The sequence below is a fragment of the Phalacrocorax aristotelis genome, chromosome 13 (genome assembly GCF_949628215.1).
Source record: "Phalacrocorax aristotelis chromosome 13, bGulAri2.1, whole genome shotgun sequence".
Classification (NCBI taxonomy): domain Eukaryota; kingdom Metazoa; phylum Chordata; class Aves; order Suliformes; family Phalacrocoracidae; genus Phalacrocorax; species Phalacrocorax aristotelis.
In genome coordinates, this window is record NC_134288.1 from 4,192,635 (window position 1) to 4,217,509 (window position 24,875).

Here is a 24,875-nt window from a genome sequence, read left to right on the forward strand (position 1 = left end):
AAAATGAGCCTGAGTGGTTCCCTGTCCTAAGGGGAAGAGCACGGATCACTGGCTGTAGCCTCACTTCTGAGGCTACAAGCCTCCTCTGCGACGTGCTCCACCTTTTATCTTTGGCCTCTTTATGAATACACAGTTAGCCTGAGAGATTGATGACCCGTCGAGGAAACCTTTTAATTTTGAGGTGGAGGCTCAGATTTGTAGATCTAGCAAGTCTGTCAGGTGTGAAGAATGGCATGGGGGGAGGAGAGCAGTTGTGACACAGAAAATTGCTGGGTTCCTCCATACGTAGAACCCGTGTGGGTCAGCACAGCTGCCCAAAACCGGTTTAGTAAGCATCCAGGTCATGTCATCTGCAAACTGAGGTGGAGCATGGAATAGCAAAGGTTTGGTTTACCCTGCAGTGGGAATTGCTTTCTTCTTACAGAATCTAACATGCTTTTCCTATGAAACTTCCCCATTTCCTTCCTCTTTTAAACTTCCCTTTGGGACCTCACTTGCATAACTCCACATTGGCGACCTCGGTGAAGTTGGTCTCAGGGTGGACCAGCTGAGCTGTATGTGTAGGGTGGCAGGGTACTTGGTTCAGGCTGAAATGCAACTCTCCCCTGGTGCAGGATACAGCTGAAGAGATGTTTGTAGGCTGCTCCCTGCAGCAGGCAGTGAGAGAGCTCCTTGTGGCCCTTCCTCTACTGGAAACCAGGCTGCCTTTCTGTCTTAAGAGGTGAAAGGCATGAAACCTCTTGGTGTTCAGCTGACTTGACAAATCCAAACCTTTAAATGTGTTACTTAGTGTCTTTGACAGGTGTACGCAATGATCAGAACAAGAGAAATCAGTAGTGTTACAAAGACTTTTTTTTTAAAGAGAAAGAGGGTGGGGAGCAGAAGAATTATGGGCTTTCTTCAAGCCTGCTGGAAGTTGAGCCTGGAGCGAGCATAGACAAGCTATAGTCATTTGAGTGGGTCAGAGATACAGGATAAATCCACGTGGCTGGTGAAATACTTAAATACAACTGGGTCAATGCCCAGTGTTTGCTGATGTGGGGTTGCTTTGAGAAACTAGTGGTTTTGTCTCAATCTCTATTGGTGCTTTAAAGCCACATAAAATCTGCACTCCTACTCTTTAGGATGGAAATCCTGTTGCAGTTGTGAGTGAACTAAGAGGCACTTGCACCTTTGGACAGGCAGACATGTAGGAAGGATTGGTGACCTGTACAGGCCCTTCTCATGCTGTACTACTTTCCTTTCGGCAGGCGGGACAGCTGCTGTTCGAGAAATACTGCATTGGTGCAACTGTTGCAGGGGAGGTGCTGAGAGAGGAGCACCCTAAAACGGAGGCATTGTTAGATGAAGATGGAGCGCTTGGTAGTGGCTCCTTGTAACCATAAGGTTATATTTTTCTTTTCCAGCTGTTCATATCTTGCTCACTATTCATTGTCTGATCTGTAGACCACAAAATGCAGGCCTTCTCCAGTGGCTTCTCTCAGTGCTCAGTCCTGATTCTCTCTCAGCATTGCCCCACCCATGAAGCAGAGGGACATTAAAGACTTGAGGGGTAGGCTGCAGACTACCAACACAGTAGATCTCTGCATTTTGGTGCCCTCACCTAAGAGGCTCTGGGAGCAGAACCAAGGGGTGGTAGCCTTAGGAGGTAAGATCTTTCCTTGGCACAGCTGGAGCTGAAAGAACTCATCTGTCGATGGCTGCTTTCTACTGTGAGAAATCAGATGGGTCTTGATCAGTGCTATGGGATGGATGAGTCAAAATAACATAAGCAGCCTCAATTTTGGTTTGTTCCAGTATTTGACAGTGGCTCCCATCTTACTTTCTTTTAACAAAAAGAACTGTGACATGATTTCTTAGGATCTTTAGTAAGCCTTTTCTTTACATGGAAAACTGTACGGCTTGGCCTCACTGCTGGAGGGCAGAGAGCATGCCTGAGCCTTAGCGACACGTGTACAAGGTGGGCTATTTCATAGGCAACGTGATGGAGAACAGATGTCTGGGAGTCTCTCTCCGAGGGACGGCAGAATGAAATGTTGGTGGCTGACTGTCCTGCTAGAGATCAGATCCCATCCCCTGTATGTGCAATGTAAGAGGTTCTGCTGTTAGTGAGAACTTCACAGATTCAAAATTACTATCACAAGTCAGCTGGGAAAAAAAAAAAAGCTAAAACTTGTGGTCTCTGGCTGCCTCTCCTCCCAGGGGCCTGACAGTGAAGGATATCTGTGGAAGAGATGGCAGGTCTATTTTGGCATATTCCAGCTGGAGGGAAAGCTCCAATCGAGCAATATGGTGAGCGCTTGGTCGTGTTAACAGAATGTAGAGCAGTTTTGTCAGGAATCCAAAATGAGATGTGCAGGAAACACAGATGGGTAGTGGCAGTTTTGGGTGGCTTCCAAACGAGGCAGGTCAGCACGCCAAAGGTCCCACACAGTGCATACTCGTGGCTTCTATCAAAGGCTGGAAGGAAACTCTGGATTTTGGTCGAGCTGTGAAAGACAGCACCGAAACCAAATTTAGCATTTGCTGTTGATGCCGTCCTTGTAGTTGTTTTGTTGATTTTTGTTTGTTTGGTTTGGTTTTTTTCCCCTCCACCCTAAGCAGCCTGGAAAGCCCAAAACTGAAGGCCAGATTTTCTGAGGTATTTCAGAAGTAATTGGATTTGGAGAGGCTCTGGATTGATGAAATGTCAGACAAACCTCTTGTGTAAAACTTTTAAAGGAGCTAACAAAGGAGAAGATAGAGGAAGAAGAGTCAGACCTTTGCACACATTGCTGGCAAATGGCAAAACCAGCAAAAAGCAAGGGGCTGGGGGCCAGGGGAGGCACTAGGAAAGGGGACTAAGCGCAGCCTTTTGCATCTGAGGCAGTGCGAGCGTGCAGGTGAAAAGATTGCCGTACTTCTGTTTCTTCATATGCAGTGCATAGGGGCTTTCTGTGAGCAGCAATTTAAACAGCAAATCATCCATTAGCAGATTTTGCATTTTACAAATAAAACTGTGATCATCATCAGGCCCACACGTTATTCATGGTGGTGAGAAGTGATATAAGATGTGATGCTGTAAAACTTTCAAATATGTCGCCTGGGTGCCATCGCTGCACCAGTTAGGCAGTGCTGTTCAGCATCATGTTAATCCCTAGCTTCTTTATCGCTTTCAATTGTTCCTTGTACCACAAAGTTAAAATGGAATATAGACTAAGGGCCGCATTTAAAGCTGGGGTGATTTTGGGCACCCCTATGACACGCTGCATTCCTTGCTGTCTCACCAGGAGCTGGAGCTGGGCTGTTCCGCCGGGCAGGCTCTGAGCCTCCGGAGAGGCAGCAGCAAGTGAGGGAGGAGGGGAGGTGTCGTTGGGACCCCTGTCACCTCTCGGGTCCCTTGGAGCTGCCGCCTGTACCTTAGTTACAAACTCGCTCCCAAGTGTCTGTCTTCCCAAGGTGCTGTGTCTCCTTTGAGGTTTTTTTTTTTTAACCCTTGGAGGAATTTACGCTGATTTGCATTGGTGCAGAGAACAGCACCTGTCTCAGCAGTCTGCCCTGAGTCCAGCTTTCTCTCTGCCTTCCAGGGGCAGAGCAGCTTCGTCGTAAATGTCTGTCGTGTGGTCGGGGCTCTTGGTGGTGTCAGGAGTCTCTGCTTTGGGGTTTCTTTCATTTGACTCCAGTAGCTCCTTGGGTGCTGCGCTGTGGGCTTTACTTCTGCCTGCGTGTCTGGACTGCTCACCTCAGCTGGTAGCAGTAAATTAATAGTAAAAATAAAAAAGTAAAGCACACGTCGGTATATTGATGGAAATAAACCCGGGCGTGGAGGTGAGGTGGCCGTCAGAGCCCTGCTGCCTCAGCAGCCGCCGGGAGGGACACGCGGCGGGAGTCTCGGGGCGGGGGAAGGGCCGGCGAGTACGCGGACGTGGCGCTCAGCCCTGCGCATCCCGCAGGAGCCTCCCTACGCAGCGTGGGGACGACACACGCCCCCGCCTGGCGATGGCGGGGTGTCTTCCTCCTCCTCCTCCTCCTCCTCTCCCCACGCCGGGATTCTCGGCGGCGGCCGCGCGCATGCGCACTCGGCTCCGCCCGGACTACATTTCCCAGCGGTCCCCGCGGCGGCGTGGCGCGGTGCGCGCGGGGCCCGGGCGGGGGCGCTGCCGAGCGACCCTCGCGCCGCTCCGTACAAAGCGGCGGGGGGAGGGGGCGTTTCCTGTTTGTCTCCGGCCGAGCGGAGCAGCGGCCATGGCGGCGGCGGCAGCGGCAGCGGCGGGGGGGCCCGGGCCCGGCGGGGGGAGCCGGCGACGAGCTCGCGCAGCGGCCACCAACATCCTGGCGCAGCTGCGGCACGGGCAGCTCAGCGGCTGCGGCCTGACGCGGGGGGCCCAGGTACGGGATGGGATGGGGGGCAGCCCCGCGGTGAGGAGAGGCCGCTCCGCCGGCACCGGTGGGAGGGGGGGCGCGGCCCCGGCGGGGGGCCCTGCTGCAACCCTTCCCTAACACACCACCACCAACCCCCCCCCACCCCCGCCCGCGGCAGGGCCCACACGGGAGCCGCCGAGCCTGGCCCCCAAGGCTCCCCCTCCGCCGGGGGTCGGGAGCGGGTGTTGGGCGGCCCCGCGGCGCCGCTGAGCTCCAGCCCGGGGCTGTCGAGCCTCTACTGGCGCTCCGAGGCCCGGGGGAGCCCGGCCGGCCCAGCGGGGCCTGCCGCCAGCTCCGCTCGCAGGCAGCGCCTGGCGGAGCGGCCTCCCCCCGCCGGGAGCGAGCGCTCCCTGGGCCCCCGTCCTCCTCCGCCCGTGCGGGGGGATGGCCCTGCGGCCTCGCCCGGGGGGAGGAAGGGTGCCTCTGTGCCTTCGTGCTCCTTATCCCTCCTTCCCACCTCGGTCTCCCTGCAGAAAGCCCGCGGATCAGGACAGGCATCTGCCATGCAGTAACAGAGCCGTCCTCTGTTGCTTTCGCCGGTGATAGAGGTTGTGGCTTTCTCTTGCAAAGAAAGGAAGCTGTGCTTGGAACCCTAACGATGCAGCAGCAAAACTTAAGCGTGTTTGGTGGACAAAGGCGGTCTCACGATATTAGGGCTCAGGAGACCTCTTAGCTCTGAAATGGAGTAGGCTTTATGCTGGCGGTTTTCCATGAAACTATTCCAGGTCTATTTGAAATTTGTCATCTTTCCCAGTTGATGATGCTTGGAAATACCGAGAAATGAAATCAGCTCATTAACCTAGGCTTGTGCCTATCGTGTGCTTATGCTGGCTTTTTTTTAAGCCACGGATAATGGATATTTATTTCTTTTTACAACGAATAATTGGCGTTTATTTTACAGATTAAATGCAAAATAGTGCAAAGACTTGGAAGCTGAAGCGTGGGATAAAGAGCTTGCAGTCGGGTGGTGATTTTTTTTTGAGTTGAAATGAATAAAAAAATGGTATTTCTCTAAGTGATTTTCACTAGTGCAAACAACAGTGTGTTCCTTGATTAACAGGGATTGTGAGCGATTGCTAAGAAAAGATTTGTTCATCCTAAATGCCCACGCCTCGTTCAGTAGCTGAGATGGGTAAAAGAGCAGGAGGTTATTTTTCAACAGCTTTCTTGTTCTTATTGTGCTTCTTGCTCAGATACTAGTTTGGTTAATACTTTGCATGAATTTAAACCTGATATTGCCTCTTTGGAAAAAAGTTATTTCTGTGGGATTGTTTTAGGAGTCCGTTTCATACAGCATGTAGGCAAAACAGCGTGTTGTCTCACTAACTTGCCTGTCCACCTCTACGCTCTTGCTCGTTCGCTCCCCCACAACCGGAATGATTTAAGTCAGATAAACCTGTGTCAACATTGTGCACAAACGTAATCTGTTAGGGTGGTGCCTCCACTCTGGGCTTTGGTTTCCTTGAGAAATGTGGTGGTACCATGTTTTAATTCGGGGCATTTATGAATTGTTGGAAATAGCTGCTGAAGCAAATGACTAGGCTTTTACCGTAATCGAGGAAACTTCTGCTAGTGATATCCTCCTTCTCATAACGTCGATTCTGAGGGTTTTTTTTTTGTTGCTGGGGTTTTGTTTGTTTTGTTTTACTTTATAAATTTCGCTGTGCTACCTTAAAAGACATAAAGCTCGGATGCCTAGGGCTCCCAGTGCTTCGTAAATGCTGTCAGAATATGTTTTTAAATCACTTAGACTAAGGAGGGGAGGGAACGAACTCCCTGAATGATTTTGAACTTTGTGAATTACGTGTCTCCGTACTTTTACCTTGAAGCAGTTTTTTGTTTGTAGACAATCTAAATATAAAACACTTTGATGTAACTTTTAAAGAAGTACAAGCTAATTTTGGGTGCTTTTTTTTAAATTCTATTTTTTTTATCAGAATGTTTGCAGTTTTCCTGCAGTTGACTCCTCAGTGGCAGTGTGGTAGCCCTTGCTTAAGTTTCTCCATTAATTTGCTCCTGAAAAGCCTGAGAGCAGATCAAGTTCCCAAGCTGCTGTGTCGGGGTCTAGAAGAACAAGTCAGGAGAATGTCCTTCAAACTCTTTCTTCCCGTTCTTTGCAAGGAAGTTTTGGGTCATATGCTGCTTGGCCTGCACAGCTGGTATCCTGTGAGGAAGAGAAACCCTTTTCAAGGTCTTAATTGAGAGAGACTGGGAAGCACCGTTCCTTGCTGGGGTGCCTGCCATCTGGGAAGTGTTCTCCCACAATGTTGTCACTATATTTCAACATCTGATTTCCGGGAGACAATTAGTACCCTTCTGTGGGCAGCAGTGGCATTTATCCTTAAACAAAGCTTTGCATACTGTTTTTAGGTGATCTCAAGATCCATTTTTGTATGAGGAAAGTGGGGCCTTGTCTTTGAATTGCGAAGGGTAATTGTTGGCAGGCCTACATCTGAAAGTTCATCAGCCTGATCTTACAGGGACATAAAAATATTTTCGACAGCGACAGCCCCCTGAATATCTGACAGTTTTTGAGGCCAGCTAGGGCTCTGACATCTGGATCCTTTTGTGTTCTTGCTGTACTTGCCTACCAGGAGCCACAGCTTTCTTGCTGGCTGCTCTCTTTGCTTTATTATTAATAAGAAGGTTGATGGATAAAGCAGATTTCAGTAGATACTGCTATTATCTGTTCATATATCCATTTTAGCCAAACTGCTCGCATCAGCTGCTGCCCTGGATGCAAGCTGCAATCACTGGTGTCAGATTGCATAACCTTGTACCAAGGTTTGCTCTAGCACTGAGTACAGAGCAAGTGAAAGTGGCTTTTCAGATACTGGTAGACTAGAAGCAGACCAACTTTCCAGAAGTGACGCACGTTTTCTAATAAGGAGCAGTGTTGCTTGTGAGCGGGCTGGTCTGTAGTCCCTCTCCTGGTACAGCTGTGCTGTGTGCACGCAGGCACTGTAAATAAGACCTGATGGGGTTTATGCTGTGGCTCCTTGGAGGCAAAGGAACACTTCGGCTCAGCTGATCAAGCTGAAGTCCCTGTAGCAAGACGGCACACACTTCATCTGCTGCAAGTCAGCTGTGAAAAGCATGTATATACCATGAAATCAGAAGATATTTAGGTGTACCTATGTGAATCTCTGTAGGCAGAGCAGTATAATAATGGACTAACCAGTGATTTGTCGGCAAACTGGTGTGCTTTTGGTGCAGTCCCAAGAGCAGATCGTCAGCACTGGTCTCACTCTCACAGGATTGCCAAGGCTTAGCGGAAAAAATCAGATGGAAAAAGAGAGTCCATTTTTCCAGCTGTATTTCGTGATCTGCTGTTCCTAGGAATAGATGCTTCCCTTAGCAGTATAGTCCCTATCCACTCTGAAAAAAACTCTGTGGAAGGAAAACATTTTCTGCCTTGGACATCCAGATTTCCAGCTCCTACCATTACAGGTTATGAGTAGTCTGTAGTAGTTTCCTAACTCTGAGAAAATATTTTGTTCTCTAATAAGTTTTGTTTCCTCCTTACAACACCACCATCACCACCAGAAAAAAAAAAACATTCACATGAATATAATCCACTTTAGTAGCTCTAACTGTATGGATCTTAGCAGGCCTCTTCAGTAGAGGGCAGCTAGCGAGTATTGGAAAGCCTGGACATGCTTTTTGCGTAACAGGGACCAGAGCTCTGTGATACTAGAAATGCTCAAAAGCAGTAGTGTTGGACTGAAGTAGTCTTGTTTTGTGTGACTGAAGATGAGTGGGAAGAGAACTATAGTAGATGTGATATTCCTTGCCCCTCTGCTTTTGCTAGATACCCCTACAGATTTTGTTTTCTTTCAGAATCAGTTAAAGAAACTTAGGCAGTTTCAAGGAAAAATTAATCACTGAGAAGTTAATATAATTTTACATATTAGTTGATTTATTTTTCTCTGCAAGTAAGACCATCAAAACAAACATTAGTAGCCGTAATTGCTATCTGGCAGATTCTGTAGTGGTTTTGAAGAGGTGCTGGTGTTAAAGATCTTTGCTGGAGTTGTTCTGCTCTTGGAAACGCTGTGGGGAGATTCGCGAGACCTGTTATTTGCCTTGGTAGACTGGCTCTTTCTCCAGTGACGGTGAGCAGAGCAGTGGTCTGGGAGTCGTGGGATGCTTAGAGCTGGCTAGGAGCTATGGCAGGTTGTATCCTGGGACACCGTGTCCTTGGGCTCGTGCCTGGCTTTTGGGTTGGCAGGAGAAAGTATGGTGGGCTCCATCAGGGTTGTGGAGAGACAGGAGTTATGAGAAACTCGATCCACACTTTGAAGAATCTAGGAGCTAGAGATGGGCTGGAAATAGGTGTTCTTATGTGGCCTTCCCCCAGCAGAGTTTCTTTTTATGATTTTATAATTAATAAATTTTATAATTTTGGGGGCTCTGACATGTTCCTGATGACCTGCCACATGCAGGTGACCAGCCGCGTTGGTTGCTGCCCCACGGCTGCAGGGTAGCTGTTCATGGCTTCTCCCTTGGAATGCTTTCCAGAATCACTGTATAGGCCAGAAGCTGTGTTTCTGTAGCATGCTGTTGTGTTAACATGAAATCCTTGGGCAGGGGGCATTTACCTTGGTTGTAGGGCTTTTTTTGTGAAACGTCGTGTGAGGAGAGAGATGGCTTAGCCAGGCTGATGCATGTTTGTTAGCGACTGAAAAGGAAAATATAATGAAGAGCTGGGATGATGGGGCACTCCCCAAAATACTGAATAATCATTCTCCTGGCAGTCGGTCAGAGATGACTTCCTAAGTCATTACTGTTCAGAGGAAAATTAAAGATTTAATTGCACAAATATTAGTTTCCTGTTTTTTAAAGGTGCAGCCTAAAAAGGTTTGAAGGAAAGGATATGGAAAAGCTTTGATTTTATTAAAAATATGTAAAGACCACATGCTTGCATCTGTTTCTTGAGATCCATAACCTTGTGTATCTTTTTCCTTTTAAACTTTCAGAACATTTGAATATGCACTTTGGAAGTGGTCAGGGATAATACTGAAAATGGAAATTATGCTTTTTCTAAAATGCTTCCAACCTTACCTTAATGCATGGTTGCAACAAAAAACTGAATTAAGAAAAGTTACAACTGATGTGTCATAGCTTAAAGTCTACCACGGCCCAAACCCTTTAGTGCTGTAAAGGATGCTTGGACACGGGAGTCACTGTTCATTGCTTTTTGAAAGATCACAGAAAATGTCCTCCTGTAGGAAGTGTTCAGCAAGGCAGTGGAATGTTTGAAGGGTAAAATGTGAAATAGAAACACAGTTTTAGGAAAACTGTTATCCCCACGCTGGAGAGCAAAGGGGAGGATTAGCTCATGGTATTTCTGCCACTGTCATGTGCTCGTGGGCCTTCGGTTCGTCAGCAGCTGTCATCATGGGAAGACATGGAGATGTATCACTGACCACAGCTTAGAAAAGTGGTGGAGACAAGGTTAGGAAAATCAGAGGTTTACTCTGTAAGGCAATGAAAATTGTCACAATGCAGGAACACAAATGGAAAGGCAAATCCTTACTGGAAGAGGAAGGGATTTCAAAGCAATCATGACTACAGGAGATTTCAGGCCAGTAACAAATGTTTTAGCAAGGCTTTAACACGGTTGTGACCGTGTGCAGGGACACGGGCACAAGGCAGCCGGGAGGATAAGCAGCTTCTGTCGGAGGGACCGTACCTGGAGGACGGCAGTCATAGGTAGGAACAGCAGTAGCAAATACTATAGCAAAGTGGAGAGGGAGCAAGGAAAGGGGAACTAAACTGATCAAGGGATGGATTTCGGTAAATATTAACATATAACTTAATATAACTTGATGAAGATTTAGGTATTATTCAAAATTATTTATTGACTATTATGCTAATGGATGCTGGCGCATTTTAAAAGGAATTATGACACAGGAGGGGTAGAAATTTAAAAGGAATATGTAGATTTGTGTGTAGTGTCTTTGTTCAGCTCTTCGTATACTTTCAAGAAAAATTTTGTACAAAAATTACTTAAACTCTGTAGTAGGAAAGTATTCCTGTGGTATTTATCAGTCTTTGGGGTAATCTTCTGGGAAATACTGGGCTCCAGTCCTTTGGGAGACTTGAAAGAGAAAACCACTCGGTCAGCTCTACCTTGCAGTCACAGAGAGGCTTGATGACGCATTTTTAACTCTGTACTGAAATCCTCTTGGAAGTCTTTGATTTCCCTTCCAGCAAAACCACACTGCCATGGCTTTACCAGTGCGGCTGGAGGCGGGGGAGATGGCTGGTACTGGTTAGGCATCCGATCACCCGGCTGGTGAGCAGCGTTCAGGCAGCTGCCGGTGTAAAACTGGCATCGCGCAGACTGCTTGGACTATGACGTGGATGGGAGCTCTGGGCCTGGGCTGGAGTTAGTGCCTGCCGCCTTGTTTCAGAGGCTTGCCTGGAATATAACCGCTTCTGGAGAGCCACAACGTGCCGCCCCGCCGGGCTGCTTGGTTTGCGATTCAAAATTTGGATGTGTTACGACAAAATTCTGAGAAATGGCTCTGTGGTGTCTTGGTGTTTGTACCATTTTGGTTTACTGTGCCTGGCTGGTAGGGAAGTTTTGATGCTCGTTCTTTTGTTTTCTCAGTAATTGGTACTTACTCTGTCTGCTAATGCCAGTGAGGTGCGGCGGTTCATAACCCCTGCGACCATTGGTTAGGTAGGCTGCTTCTGTTAATTCATGCCATTTCCAGCTGGGCTTCTGCAACCTCACCTTCTTGCTAGACAGTATCTGTCTTCTCAATCTTTGTATGCAAGATTTCAGAGACTTTATCCAGAGCTATTCAGTGAATGGAGAAAATTTCTGGGAAATCAGTGTTTGGTTGGGCTTATCCTGCTTGGATGAGACCAAAAAAATGCTGGAGAGGAAAAGGGGCCCCAAAAGACCCAGTGCTAATTTTGATGACTCTTCAATAATGTCTGCCCAAAAAGAGCAAGAAGGAAATCGACCTTGCTTATAAATGAAAACCATTGACTAGCTGCTATTACAGAAATCATGAGATGCAGTTTTTAACCAAAATGGCTGTAAAGACAGACAGCTCCATACAATCTAATTGAATTTTAATCCCTCCATGCAATCCAAAATCTTTGCGTTGGCAAATACCGCCCCGCCACAATGGAAATATTCAGAGCCAGGGTAGCCTCATAAGTACAGAATAGGGATCACAGGCTAGAGCTTGCAATGAAACCAAAGCCATGTATTAAATCAAGAGAAAGAAAATATTTTTTTTTAAAGCAGTTAAAAGATGATGAGAGCAAGGAAACATTTGCTTCATTCTTTCATAATTTCAGTTCTGAAAGTTTTCTGCAGGTCAGCACAAGTGAATGCCTCTCAGTCTGGGATAGGGAGAGGAAGACCTGCTAGTACAGAAATGAGAATGGAGGTGGATCCTGCCCCGGACCAGGAAGTGTACGTGCGATTAACTAATGTGTTAAGCCCAGGACAAGGTTTTAACATTTATTAAGGTTTTTTGGCCTTTCTAATAGCACTTGGATGCTGAATTCTGTGCTGTGCTACTGGAACCTGAGATTGCAGCCTGTGCACGTCATTGCTGCCTGTGGTATCTCCACATCAGCTGGAGCCAGACAGTTGGATTCTTTCCCTGGCGTTCTGCTGCGCGGTCTTTGCGTTTTACCCAGCAATTAATCCGGTTCCTCCCACTGCTTGTGGGGGTGTGTACTCCTCCTGCACCTGAGATGGGGTAGTGGTAGAGCTCCTTGCTCTCTCTGTGCTGGGTATTCCAAGGAGGAATGGAAATTTGTGACTTCAAAGGAGCTGACCCATTACTCACAGTCCAGACGATGAGAAGCCATTTTGACTTCGTAGTTTCATCCTGCCGTTTGTTGTGAGTGGCCTCCTCAGAAGGAACTCTGTGTCGTTCTCCAGCAGTGCTGGTTGACTACTCTTATTTAGAAGTCAGACAGCAGAGAAAAGTTTAAAACTGGAGTGTTTTGTGTCCCAGCTTTGCTCATGTTGCTTCAATCACCCCTTGTAGCAGGAAAACCTGATACTTCAAGAGCCTTTAAATTCTTAGTTACGTACAGATTTGTGTATTATATCAGGAAAAGAACCCTATCTGGGAAGCTTAGAAGAAGAGCAAGGACCTATAGCAGCTGATGTTGCCAGTCTGAGTTTTCACGTGCTTGCATCAGTTTTCTGGTCTTCTGTATGCTGTCTAACAAGCAGAGAAAAGGGTTAAATTCTCAGTCAGAAATTGAGGTATATTTGCATATAATTGTCTAAGCAGGAATTGAATAGCCCTTTGGAATTGTAGGCTGAGGTCTATCTGAGAAGGATGTCTTGGCTGAAACAATAAGCAAGATTTCCTGGCTGTTAACGATTAACAATGAACATTAAGCAGGCTGGAGGGAAACAATGCAAGTTAACCACAGAAAGGTTCGGGGAAGTGACTTACGCAGAATGAGAGCAGCTTAGAGGAGTAAGAGAAAATCCCCAAGTGTTGCACAGAGATGCAGTCTTGCTGGCCTGAGGATTGGGTTTTTTTCCTTGTTTTCTTTTTTTATTTGGAAGGCATATAAAAATTTTGTAAAACCAGCCAGAAATCCTGTAGACTGTAATTATTGTTTTCTGCCTTACCTTTCTGCGCAAGGGTAAGTCCCTATTTTGGGGCTGGTCTAGGTATCTCTGAAGTATCATTAAGGAAGGGAGTTGAATTTTGGTCAGCATTGACTGGATGGTGAACTTGCATGAATAGCTGCTCCTTTACAGCATCTGCTGGCAGTAACCTGGAAGTGTTCAGGCTTCAAAATGTCTTTCGTGGATTCTAAGCAGAATATTTTTTAGCCTTGTGTTGCTACTTCATTTTTTTTCAGGTGTAAAATACAGTGGTGAATATTGAGAAATTTTTTTAATATATTTTGGGGAGAAGGAGGAAAATGGAGAGTTTGCACAAATGTAGCAAATGCTGAGGTTCCTTTATGTGGTTGCAGCCTGCTTCCTCGAGGATAATGCCTGTGTTCTATTGATTTAGTTGTTGGTCTCCATTTATAACCAGCCTAAGACTACAGAGGAAATTTTCACTGTATCTTTGATACATTATTCTGGCGTCTGCTTGGAAAATCTTAGTGGTTTGGGTCATTGCTATGACCAATAGTGGCTTCAGGGATTTGGCTGAGGAAGTACTCATTACTAGCTGAATGTGAGTTATGAAGCCTTCCCACCTTCGGTGTTCTGTCTACCTTAGACTAGTGTCGTTTTTGATAGTGTCAGGGGCCCCCATTTCCTCCTTCAGTGTCCCTTCAGTCGGAATTCTGCTAGTGGAATTACTCAGACTAATGTGTTCCCATTTAAAAATATTTGATCAATATAAAAATACGGAATGAGATTAAGTACTCTTAAGTGATAACATCAGCTTTAAGCCCTGTCCTGCTAAAGATACTTTGACCGTTGGTAAGATTCTGCGCCTACCAGTCCTGGATAAATTGCTGCGTGGAAAGAGGTACTGGATTTTGTAATGGTACTCTCTTCAAAAAACTATTTTCCTGTGATATTCTGATACTGATATTCTGGGGAGGTGATAAGGTGGTTTTCCTGGTTGTGAGGCATTGGATGCATGGGAATTATGTTCTTCCTTTGTTGCAGATCACAGAGGCCTTGTTAAAGGAAAGAGATAAACAAGCGAAATGGAATGGGATTCCCTTACTGTTGCAAAAGTTGTATGAACATAGCCATCCAAACAGCGATTTCTCGCAGTGCCAAAGCATCTTACGGGTACTGTCTACACTGTTCTTCCTGCAAGTTAGGGGTTATTTTGTTGTTGCTTTCTTTAGTCTCCTGTGATCATATTCTAACTCATTTTTGAAACTGTTTGCATGATAATATCTGTGAATTGGCTGATAGGTGAGAGCTGGGAATGTGTGTAATTGATTAGTCAGCAGATCACACAGATAGTTGTGTTTATACTGATGAAGAGTTTTCTTTCTGAACTTTTTTTTTACTGCATGCAGGAAATTTCTCCACTTCTTTCAATGGAAGCCATGGCATTTGTTACAGAAGATAGAAAAGCTGCTCAAGAGTCCACTTTCCCAAATACATACACATTTGACTTATTTGGAGGAGTTGATGTAAGTGTCGTGGTTGGTTTGTTGTGTTTTTTTGTTGTTTTTGTTTTTTCATCAATGATATCAAAAGGTTTCTGCATGATGGTCATACCACTGGGAAATCTGTGAGTGAGGTCTTTGAGACCTTTGAAGCATCTAAATGCAAGCTACAGAATGACTTTACCAGTTTGATGTTAAGCGTTAGAATTGTGCCTGTTTCGGTTAATCAAAATGTGAAAAGGGTGTATTTTCCAAGGTATTATATCATCAAAAGTGAGGCGGTGCTTCTTATATATGGTATAGAAGACCTGGCTGTTTCTTCAGATAGTATGTTTTTAACTTAAAAAGGCTAGACCTCTAAGTTCTCAGTTAAAATAGTTTCAAATGATTTCTAGTTGTGAGATTAAATACTAAGTTCATACTGGAGCACTGAGAATTTCACTTAGCCATGAAGGATATGTGGTGGGTTTTAAAGCCCACTGGGGCACTCCTAGCCAAGTTGTGTGTGTGTATTGCTGGAAAAGTTCTTAAACAGAGCTGAAAGGTTTATGTAGACATTCTGGCAATTTTTCTTTTTGTATGTTTAATACTGCACAAATAATACCCAAGTTTACTCAGCATTATGGTGGCAGACTTTGGGACCTTAGCTTTCATTAGAAATGTATGATTTCTATTTTCCAGTGAACTAATTGACACTTTCTTTCCCCCTCCCTTTTTTTCTGTTTGGTCCAACTAAACAGTGTCTTTGCTACTCCCTTCTTGTTACACTTAGCATGCCTTTACTTAAGTAAAACTTCTATTTAGGTTATATTGTTTTGAAAGTAGCCCTGGTTTAGTTGCTGTTATTCTGTCAACTGAGGACAAAAGTCTTCAGCTACCCAAGCAATTTAAAAGCTTGTATGAAAATGTACTAAATTTCCCTTGTTTTTAAAGGGAAATAGTGATACTTCCTGTAGAAGTGCTTTAGTATAAGAATGCACAGAATAAGCGTGTGTGCGTGTCGGGTTGGATTGGGTTTCTTTCCTGGTTGGTTGGGTTTTGTTGGTTTCTTATTTTTTCTTGGGCTGGAGATGGTAAATATCAGATACACTATTATTTCCTGGCACAGCGGCCAGGTTTGGCTGATACAAGTGGGTTTAATCTGGTTAAAGGCAGTGGTAGAAGTGAGTGCTATGTGTGTTTGAAAATTCTACCCTAGTACTTGGAAGAGCAGTCTAGTCTGCTGGTTCCCTGTATGCCATGTGCTGATTCTGTGTTGCAGCATTTTGAACTGTGAAGCATGAGTAACTTTGAAGGACACTAAATTTGCAGTGTACTCTGTATGCTGTAATGTTTGGTAGTATATTCCTTAAACTATTTTTGGGTTCTGATAGCCTTTACATCAAGGAGGAAAAAAATACAGTTGTGTCTCCTCCCTCTATATGAATATATGTAAAATATTACCTGAGTACAAACATGTGAACTGATACACAAGGCTCGTGGACTTGGGACCTGAATGGAACCCCATTCCAAGAAATAAGATCTCATAACTCCCTTTGTGCTCCTTCTGTCTCTGGTGAGGCGCCTTCTTACCTATTCTCTTTCTGCCATTGGACCCTTGCGCTTCTTGGTGCATACTGTTGCAGTTTCAGTAGGGAGGCTGAAGAAAGCCCTCTCCAAGGAGTGTCTCACACCACTGCAGTCCAGTCCCTGGAGTGTATGTGAGGAGCATACCAGTTCTGTAAGAATAAGGTGATAAATACATGGTGGGTTATAGTATTGACCAGGAAAAACTAATACTGGCCGAAAAGGTTCGCTCTGTGGCAAGGCAGGAGTAACCACGGCCACCTGTAAAAGACACTTGTTGGAGTAGGTGTTCTTTCCCAGGAGAGCAGTGCATAGGAATATCTTTGGATGCTTATCTCGGGTACCAAGCCTTGAGGTGTGCATTCTTCTCCTACTAACGGCTTACGTTTTATGCGTACTAGATTACTGCTGCAGTCACTTTTCCCTACTATACTGATGCTACAGCTGCTATTACAAATATTGCTGGAAAATGTGTATCCCTCTTTAAAGTGCCTGTTTGTTTATTTGTCCGTGCTTAAAATGTGAGCAGAGCCTCCAGTGCTATCAGATGTTTTCTGGTGTGTCTGGGTAGGTAGTTCATTAACAGAAGGGTAAAGTTAAGTTGGGGCAAATAGGGCAAGTTGTAAAACATAAGTATATTGTCAGTTGGCATGACTTGACTGCGTGATGCCTATATCGCTCTTAACAATTTTAAACTGAATTTTAAAACTAGGGGCTTTTTGCAGTATTTCTTGCAGAAGTCATCAGTTCCTTCTAGTGGCTAACTCATTTTTAAATAAAATACTATTTTTAAAATGTTTTAAAATAAACTGGTGGTATAGGCTAGAACAAGTAAAGATCAGTTCTACATCTATCAGAATCATGGCGCTAGTCTTGGAAGGCGGACTGTTGCATTCCTTAAATAGAAATGAGACAACACTTCGCGTATCTGTAAATGTTATATGTAAGTATACACATAAGGTGCATGTACACAAGCAGTGGCTTGCTCTTTATTGGTGAGATTAAAATCTGGAGCAACTAAATTCTGTTATGTCTGGGCCTGAACTGTGTTTTGAAGCCCAGCAAGATTTGCGGGGAGCCTTTGCAAAATTTGCATCTCTCTGCAGATTACTGCTAAAGATTTGTTATTTTGGGAGATGTGTGATAGCCATCCTCGATGTTATCTGGACGCATGTAAAATAACAATCATTGCAGACTCAAATTCTTTAAAACTTGCCAGTGGGAGATTGTTTTATACAACTGTTCTTATTTCTTCAGGGTAAATACTACTATTTTTTTGTCAATGTAATTTTGACACCAGTGGGCTTTTAATTGTAGAGCTTCCGTTATTCACCTCTGTGACTTAAGCAGAGACAGGACTAAGTTTGGATTTGTCACTGACAGATTAGTCGGTTATTTGTATCCCAATGATTATTCCCTTAATTCTTTATCTTGTTGTTACAGCTCTTAGTAGAAATTCTCATGAGACCGACTCTTATTACACAGAAAAAGAAACAGAAAAGTAAGTAAACAGTCATTTTGTCCTTTTATTTCATTCTTGCTTTGTGTCCTCATTCAGACAGAAATTATTCTATTTTTTCTGTTACTGTCTTTCCATACCAGCAATTCCTTGTTCCTAAATGAATCATTGGTTTCTTTGTTCTTGCAGTACTGATTCATGGTGGGATTTAGGACAGTCACCTGTTGTAAAGCACAGCTCAGGAGTATTCATGCACTCAGCGTAACGTACTTCTCTGAATGCAGTAAATCTGCACTCACTGGAAATAATAAGCCACAACATAGTTATGTAATAAGAGTTAGAGAGATGTGAGATAATGAAAAGTATGCTGACCTAGTCGTAGTGACTACTGATTTCCAAGCTGCTATAAGGAGAATTTGCCAGTGGGGCACAGTCGCTTCAGTGCAACTTTCCTGCTGGAGCAGCTTTAGTTTAGTGTTTTCATTTCTCCTGTCTGTGATTCTGCTGGTTCCCTGAACCCTTCTGAGGAAAGGAAATGGTACATATGCTCCATGCCCGTCAGCCAGGGAACTTCAAAGGTGAAGTAACTTGAACTTGAGCTAGAGGCAGCTGTTGTGTGTTTGTACTGAAAACATATTTTAAATATTAAATTGCTGGAGTAAATCAGATTGAAAGCTTTTCTATGAATTCCTGATGCTGCGTGGAGAAAACTGCATGAGCTGTCCTATTTTTTTCCCCCATGCGTAGTAACTGGAGCTAACGTGCCTCGGCAGTTTCTCACATTGACAAATTTTGAGTTGACCTATGATATTTTTCCTAAAACACTGTTTACAACCGTACCGTTTTCTTTTTTGTGTGACTAAGAAGTGCACCAGACCACAAGTACATCTCTGTGGTCCAAGGCAGTGCTGACAGTAGTTTTGGAAGAAAGCATGTGAACAGGTCAGGTATAGAGTGTTTCTTCATCTGGTTTCTAGCCTGCAAGGCATTTGCACGTGTGATTCGAGCTAGCAGTTAGCCTGAAATTGTCACCCATTTTACAGCTATTCATGTCACTACTGTGGAAGTTAGTGGTCCTTGGCACCACATAGCTAGTGAATGTCTGTTTTCTCCTTTGCAGTAAGTGATGACCTCATCAAGGACTGTTTAAGCATACTGTACAACACGTGTATATGTGTAAGTACAACTGCTGTGGAAAAGTGTTCTGCTAGTCATTTTATACGTGCCACTTGATAAGACAACATACAGACTCTCTTAAGCATAATTTAAACTTACTCTGAAACTTTTCATTAAAATTCCATCAGTTAAATACCAGACCGCCCTATACTTTTATGTTACTTAAATAATTTCTGTTTTCCTAGTCGCATTGTCAAGTTTAAACCCTCTTGTTTGGATCTTTCTGTATCTGTTTCCATAGGAAAGCTGTGCCAGCCTTTGTTGTATTCAAATTTAAAATCTGAAGCTGGAAATGGATGCCTGCTGGCTTGAGATACAGCTAGTCTTGTTCAGTAATGGTGTTTGCAAGTTGTTTTAAGTTGGATCCTGCAACTCCTTCATGTGTTGGATATTAGTTCAGTTCAGTTAATGGCAGATCAGTACTGAGAAAGATGCTGGGTTAAAGGCCTGTTGAAATACCTTGCCATTAAAAATCTGAAACTACGAGCGCGTGCCTCAGATTATGCATACAGGGAACATCGTCAGGATTGTTTACTTAATCATTTTATTATGTCATAACCTAGGGAGCATTATTTAACAAAAATTTAATAAAAGGCAGTTACTGGCTTGGAGCTCTTCCAAAGGCATCAACCTAATCTCGAGAGTTTGAGTCTTAATAGATCATGTTCTCACTGTATCTGTGTACACAGGGGAGGGGGAAGAGAGGGAACACTTTTTTTGACTTGTATGATTCTTTCTTTTTTAAGTACAGGTAATGCAGCTTTTGCAAACTGAATAGCGTAATATGCTAAGAAACAAGTTTGCAATTTATAGACTAGATGCTGTTTTAATTCACTTCAGTTTTACTTCTTTCTTGAATAAGAAGTGTTCAGGATCACAGAAATGTTGTGTGTGCAATATTAACTGTTCTCATGCTTCTGTGTAAATATTCAGGTAGTATCTGAGCTAGTCTTGTTCTGTGAGCACTGGTAATAATGTCAGTCATACATAATAGACAGCTTTCCAAGTGGTAAGGATGTAGTTTTAAGCTATGTTTAATTCCAGAAAAGACTGGCTGTGCTCTCGGCAGAGATCAGAGCGTGAAAGCTGGCCTTAATGAACTTGGTGATGAACCAGAGTTCGTGCTTTAGCATGACTTTTGGGTCATCACCAAGTTTATTAAGGCCAATGCCTGATTCTGGTTGCCCAGAGTCTGCCCGGCTGAGAGCGGTGTGAACAGTTTAGAAGGAACCTGGGGACTACATTTACATACCATAAAATGAAGCTGGCTACAGTTTGTGTGGCAAAGCAGAGACAAGCCTCTGTGACGTAATTTCCAGGCAGTGGAAAGTGTTTACTTTTGATTCAGGCAAGTAAACAACTGCCTTGAGTTGAAGCCTCACGTCCTGGAGCCTGTAGTTTTTGCAAGCATCATGTTAACTTCAAACAACGACTGGAGCTAGTTTTGGTCACCTTAAATACGATGTTTCCTGGTTTCAGGAATAGCTGATTCCATAACACATCACCTGTAAAACTCTCCTGCATGTGCCTGTAACATATGACTTGTCAGCGTGGGCTTTGACTCGGGGTCTGCTTGCTTTCTAGACGGAGGGAGTCACAAGGCGATTGGCGGAAAGAAATGACTTTGTGTTGTTCCTGTTTACACTGATGACAAACAAAAAGACATTCCTACAAACTGCAACGCTCATTGAAGATATCCTGGGAGTTAAGAAGGTTAGTTACTGGTTTCTTAATTTTATTGGTATGGCTTTCCAGGCCAGTAGAGGAAAGAGCCGCCACTTTGAAGAGTTGCTGAAGATAATCCTCTAAGCTAGCATTCTCACTTTTTGTAGCTTATTTGAAACCTGACTGTTTGCAGTGATCATTAGCTTCGATCGCATTTCATTCGGAAGCCAAATTATGCATGTGGTATGGTACTTGTAATGCTTTTGCATAGCTTGCAGGGGATGATGGGGGGTGAGTGCCTAGCTGTCATTAAAGTACAACCAGTGTTTCGAATAAAGAAAATGAACCTCATAGAAATTCATTTTTCATCTTTGTCTTCTGATTACACTTCAGATATTTTAGTAGGCCTCCTGATACTTGGAAGGATTCCTGTGCTTCTCTTACCTCGGGCTTGTCACCTGTCACCTCTCTGAGAAGCTGTAGGCGTGGAAACAGGGCACTCAGGTCTTCTGCACAAACCAGGTTTTTGAACTTGCTTGCCAGCATCATTACAGCTCAGTGCCCTGATGAGCACTGGTGAGCAAATAAACTCTTAGAGGTGTAACCCTGGGACAACCCTGAATGAAATGTGTCCACGTACATTCGTGGAGAGGGTCAGGATTCTGTAACTTGTTACTGGTTTTCTTTAGAGTAAAGTCGAGGATAATGTACTTCCTGAGGTAGGGAACAAGATTAGTTTATCTGAATGTAAATGGTTTGGGTTTTTTTTTTTCTGAAAACTGCTTTCAACATATTTTAAATATCTTTTGATGGAAAAGACTGATGCCTAGATTTTTTTTTCCTCAGTTCTTATCTGTGAGCTTCAAAGAGAATACAGAGAGAAGTGGAAAACTGAACTGAAGCTTTACAATACCTAAATGCAATTTCTCTGTTGAATTAGTTTTTTTTAAAAAAAGCCCCCAGAATTTGACGTAGGTACTTAGTCTTTAAAAGGTGAATATCTATACTTGTGGAGATGATAAACATAAGTGGCACCAGTTACAAATCACCGGTTTTCTTCAGGCTCTTCACTTTTCAGTGCCTGTTGGCTTCTTTTTTACTAACATTGAAATAAAACACATGTCACCAGGGAGGAGCTGTAGCTGAAGCCTTCTGGCTGCGTCTGTATTTCCTTATTGACCATCTTGTGTGACTCACTGTGATGTTGCTTCCTCCAGGAAATGATACAACTGGACGATATTCCCAATCTTGCAAGCCTTGTGTCCAGTTTTGATCAGCAGCAGCTTGCGAATTTCTGCAGGATCCTTGCTGTCACGATTTCTGAACTCGACACAGGAAGTGATGATAAGCACACGCTTCTTGCCAAAAATGCCCAGCAGAAAAAAAATTTGGGTCCTTCTCGAGCTGAAATTAATCAAGGTAATTTTTACATTGTGAACAAACACAGAAGAATACCGGTGTGTAAAGTTTCCCTCGTCTCATGTCATATCAGTGGTGTATGTTTCTAGAGGATACTGAAAGCATTCTGTCTTACAAAGGATTTTTTCATTATTCACTTTCCTCTAGCAGTTTCCTGGAAACAGTCTTTTCTGTTAATGAAACTTACTTTTTAGCTTTCAGTTTCGTATGGTGTTGGTAATTAGATGAGTAAATTTCTGTCATTGCAGCCCTGTCTGAGGAACTGAGTGGCTTAAAATAATTGAATTTGTTTTCTATTCCTCAGTCACTTCCATGTCCTTCCCTTCAGCAACTCTCAGTAATTCCATGTCCTTCTTTAAAATATGAATTCCTGAACTAAAACCGCATGCACTGTGGTCGCTGTTGGAGCGGTTCCTTCTCTGATTTTATCTGACATTGTCCTGAGCAGGATGTCTGCTTTTGTCAACAAGGAAAGTGTGCTTCATATTAATCACATTGCCCACCCTTACCACGCCAGCAGAATCTGAGCTCTAGTTTTGGGCACAGTGCGGTTTCCTTATTTTGCGGAGTACTTCTCAGATGCAGAAGTCTTACCTAGAAGGATGAGTATGAATTTAAGAGATTTAAAGTACCCTCAAATGTAGGATCTGCTGGTTTCAACTCTTACTTTCCTGGAAAGCTTTTCAGCTTCTGAAGCAGATATTTGCATAGGCCCGTGCCAGACAATGCTGGGAAGTGCAAAAAGGTTTTGGAGCTGGTTCTCCCATCCTCTAACATTTTGTTAGCCATGAACCACTGCCACCTCTACAGCGTCCAGTGAGAGACGATGGCATAATCCAGCAGGCAGAAAGTGAGACGCTTTAAAGGGGAGTGTATTGTCCTGTGCCCTGTTATCACCAGAGCTTGCTTGTGAAGAGCAATGGACAAGTGTGTGTAGGCGTAGGTACAAAGTTTAAGTCAGGTGAGTTGAACTGAATAAGCTTGGATCCTGCAGAGCTGAACTTAGCCAAGCAAATGTTTAACTAATCATTTTTTGTTTGCTCAGTTAGAGACTGTACCTAAGACTGTAAAGCATATAATTTTAAAAACTTTATCAGGGAGCTTACTCTTTCAGAGATGGTACTGGCGGGCAGAATCTCACAACTCTTTCACATAGTGTTCATGGCCAAATTCTTTGTTTCTACTTCCTCTACAAGTGCATAGCGAAGTGAAGACTTAGCCATGTATCTATAATAAACAGGTCCTGTAAGTTATTCCGTGAAACCTTGAGGACGAAATGCAGCTCCTAGCACCTCCCCAAGCCCCCCCAGCATTTTTCAGGCCAGCAAATTCTGTCCTTGAACTGCTATTTCTAAGCATGCAGTTCCACAACAATTAAGACCCTCTAACTTGGGGCTGCTGCCATGTGTTCCCCATCTGTTTTGCTCCATAATGAACTAATTCAGGAAACTAATATTTTTAAAGTCTGCAGCTTTCCACCTCACTGAAGTGAGCTAGTTCGGTTTGCTATGAGACAAATACCACAGGAGGCACAATGAAGGAGGTGGCATCACACAGAAGAAGGGGGAGGTGGAGCTGCCCCTTCCAAGGGCTGCTGCTTTACTTCTGCCAGCTTAATTTTCAGCCAGATCAGTTCCTTGATATTGACTCACTGGGGACTGGAAAACAGCAGTGCCAGCAAAAGGGAACTGGCCAGAAACAAGCAGTTAGAGTAGGGTAGAACTAACTTTTTTCCCGTGTAAGTCCAGCACAAACCAGTTTAACGCTGATTGAATTATGCCTAGGGTATGTACACTCTTCAGTCCTAAATAGGAGTGTGCACCGACTTCTTCCATCTTCACATCTTTTTAACCAGATGGAATTTGTTTCTGTGTACTCTTCTGTATTACTGATGTAGATGTTTTGGTATCTTGTGGAATAGAGGATTTGATGACCTTAATTCATAATAAAATTATTTTTTCTTTTTCAGCTACACTTTTGAATATTCCAGGCTTCATTGAGCGATTGTGCAAACTGGCAACACGGAAGGTGTCTGAAACAACTGGTACTTCCAGCTTCCTCCAGGAGCTGGAAGAGTGGTACACCTGGCTGGACAATGCACTAGTACTTGATGCACTGATGAGAGTGGCAAACGAAGAGGCAGAGCAGAGCAGTACAGGTATCCAGCTTGCATTCCTCTAGCCACCAGTAGCTGATGCATATCTTAACTTTCTTCAGTGTTTGCCATGTGTTGCTCTTCCTTTCAACTGGTGTTGATTCCCCTTTTCTTCTGCGAAAGACTGACATGTCAGAGTTTAGATCTGACTCCTCTTTTGTTCTCATGTAGCACTGATTTTTTTCCATGAGCTAAAGTTAGCAAAAGGAAGTGTCCTAGGGCAATCTGTGCCATTTGCACACCTAGATAACACTGTAACCCTGTACATCCTTGGCACTAATATCCCTTGGAGTAGCAAAAATACACACACCCGAGGTAAGTGACTTTACTGGCATTTTGCTCTAAAACTAAGGCTCTTAGCTTTGGGTCCAAATGCTTCATACGGAGGAAGTGGTCCCTCCTTTAAAAAGGAGAGGTAGTTCCAGCAAAATTAAATAATTTGGAAAAAAGAAATTGTTCCACGTGAATATATGGAAGTGTTAATACAACCTTAGGAAAATATTCTGAAGCAACCACCTCGTTTGTCTCTTCACCCTTCAATATTACAAAAATGCAACGCGTATCTTGTAGAACTCAAAGTACTCGGTAACAGAATGAGAATTATCCCAAAATTTTGATATCCAAATCTTTGCTTCTGTGCTTCTTTGGAACACTTTCTTCCTTGTCCAGCTTCATGAGTTTTGTAGCAATTAATTATTAAAACTTCTGAAAATACACAAAAAATTAAGTATGTGAATGCTCCAGCATCATCTCTCACACACCTTGGTGGAAGCTGGAGAACACTTGGTATTTTGAAACAGAATTCACAAGGCAGTTTTACTGAGGGGAAGCATGCCCGGTCACAGCTCTTGACTCACAACATCAGTTAGTACACCTAGGCTTGCTTGCTTTCCCAGAATACTGTCTCAGTCTCCAGCGGCTTGTGGCTTAGGACTTCTGAAT

The 24,875-nt window shown here is 43.9% G+C and overlaps 1 protein-coding gene across 2 annotated transcripts in view; it reads left to right on the plus strand.

The window, feature by feature from the left end:
* The first annotated feature begins 4,179 nt into the window (after positions 1 to 4,179).
* TRPC4AP (transient receptor potential cation channel subfamily C member 4 associated protein) overlaps positions 4,180 to 24,875 on the plus strand; it is a 38,066-nt gene continuing 17,370 nt past the window's right edge. Inside the window, exons 1-8 of one of the 2 annotated variants that reach the window (XM_075108949.1) lie at positions 4,180 to 4,368; positions 14,036 to 14,164; positions 14,401 to 14,517; positions 17,503 to 17,560; positions 18,639 to 18,694; positions 20,279 to 20,407; positions 21,577 to 21,778; positions 23,748 to 23,936. In XM_075108949.1, coding sequence (XP_074965050.1) covers positions 4,225 to 4,368; positions 14,036 to 14,164; positions 14,401 to 14,517; positions 17,503 to 17,560; positions 18,639 to 18,694; positions 20,279 to 20,407; positions 21,577 to 21,778; positions 23,748 to 23,936 — 1,024 coding nt within the window. In that variant the 5' untranslated portion in view covers positions 4,180 to 4,224. The remainder of the gene's footprint in view (positions 4,369 to 14,035; positions 14,165 to 14,400; positions 14,518 to 17,502; positions 17,561 to 18,638; positions 18,695 to 20,278; positions 20,408 to 21,576; positions 21,779 to 23,747; positions 23,937 to 24,875) is intronic. The other variant, XM_075108948.1, reaches the window with a different exon arrangement.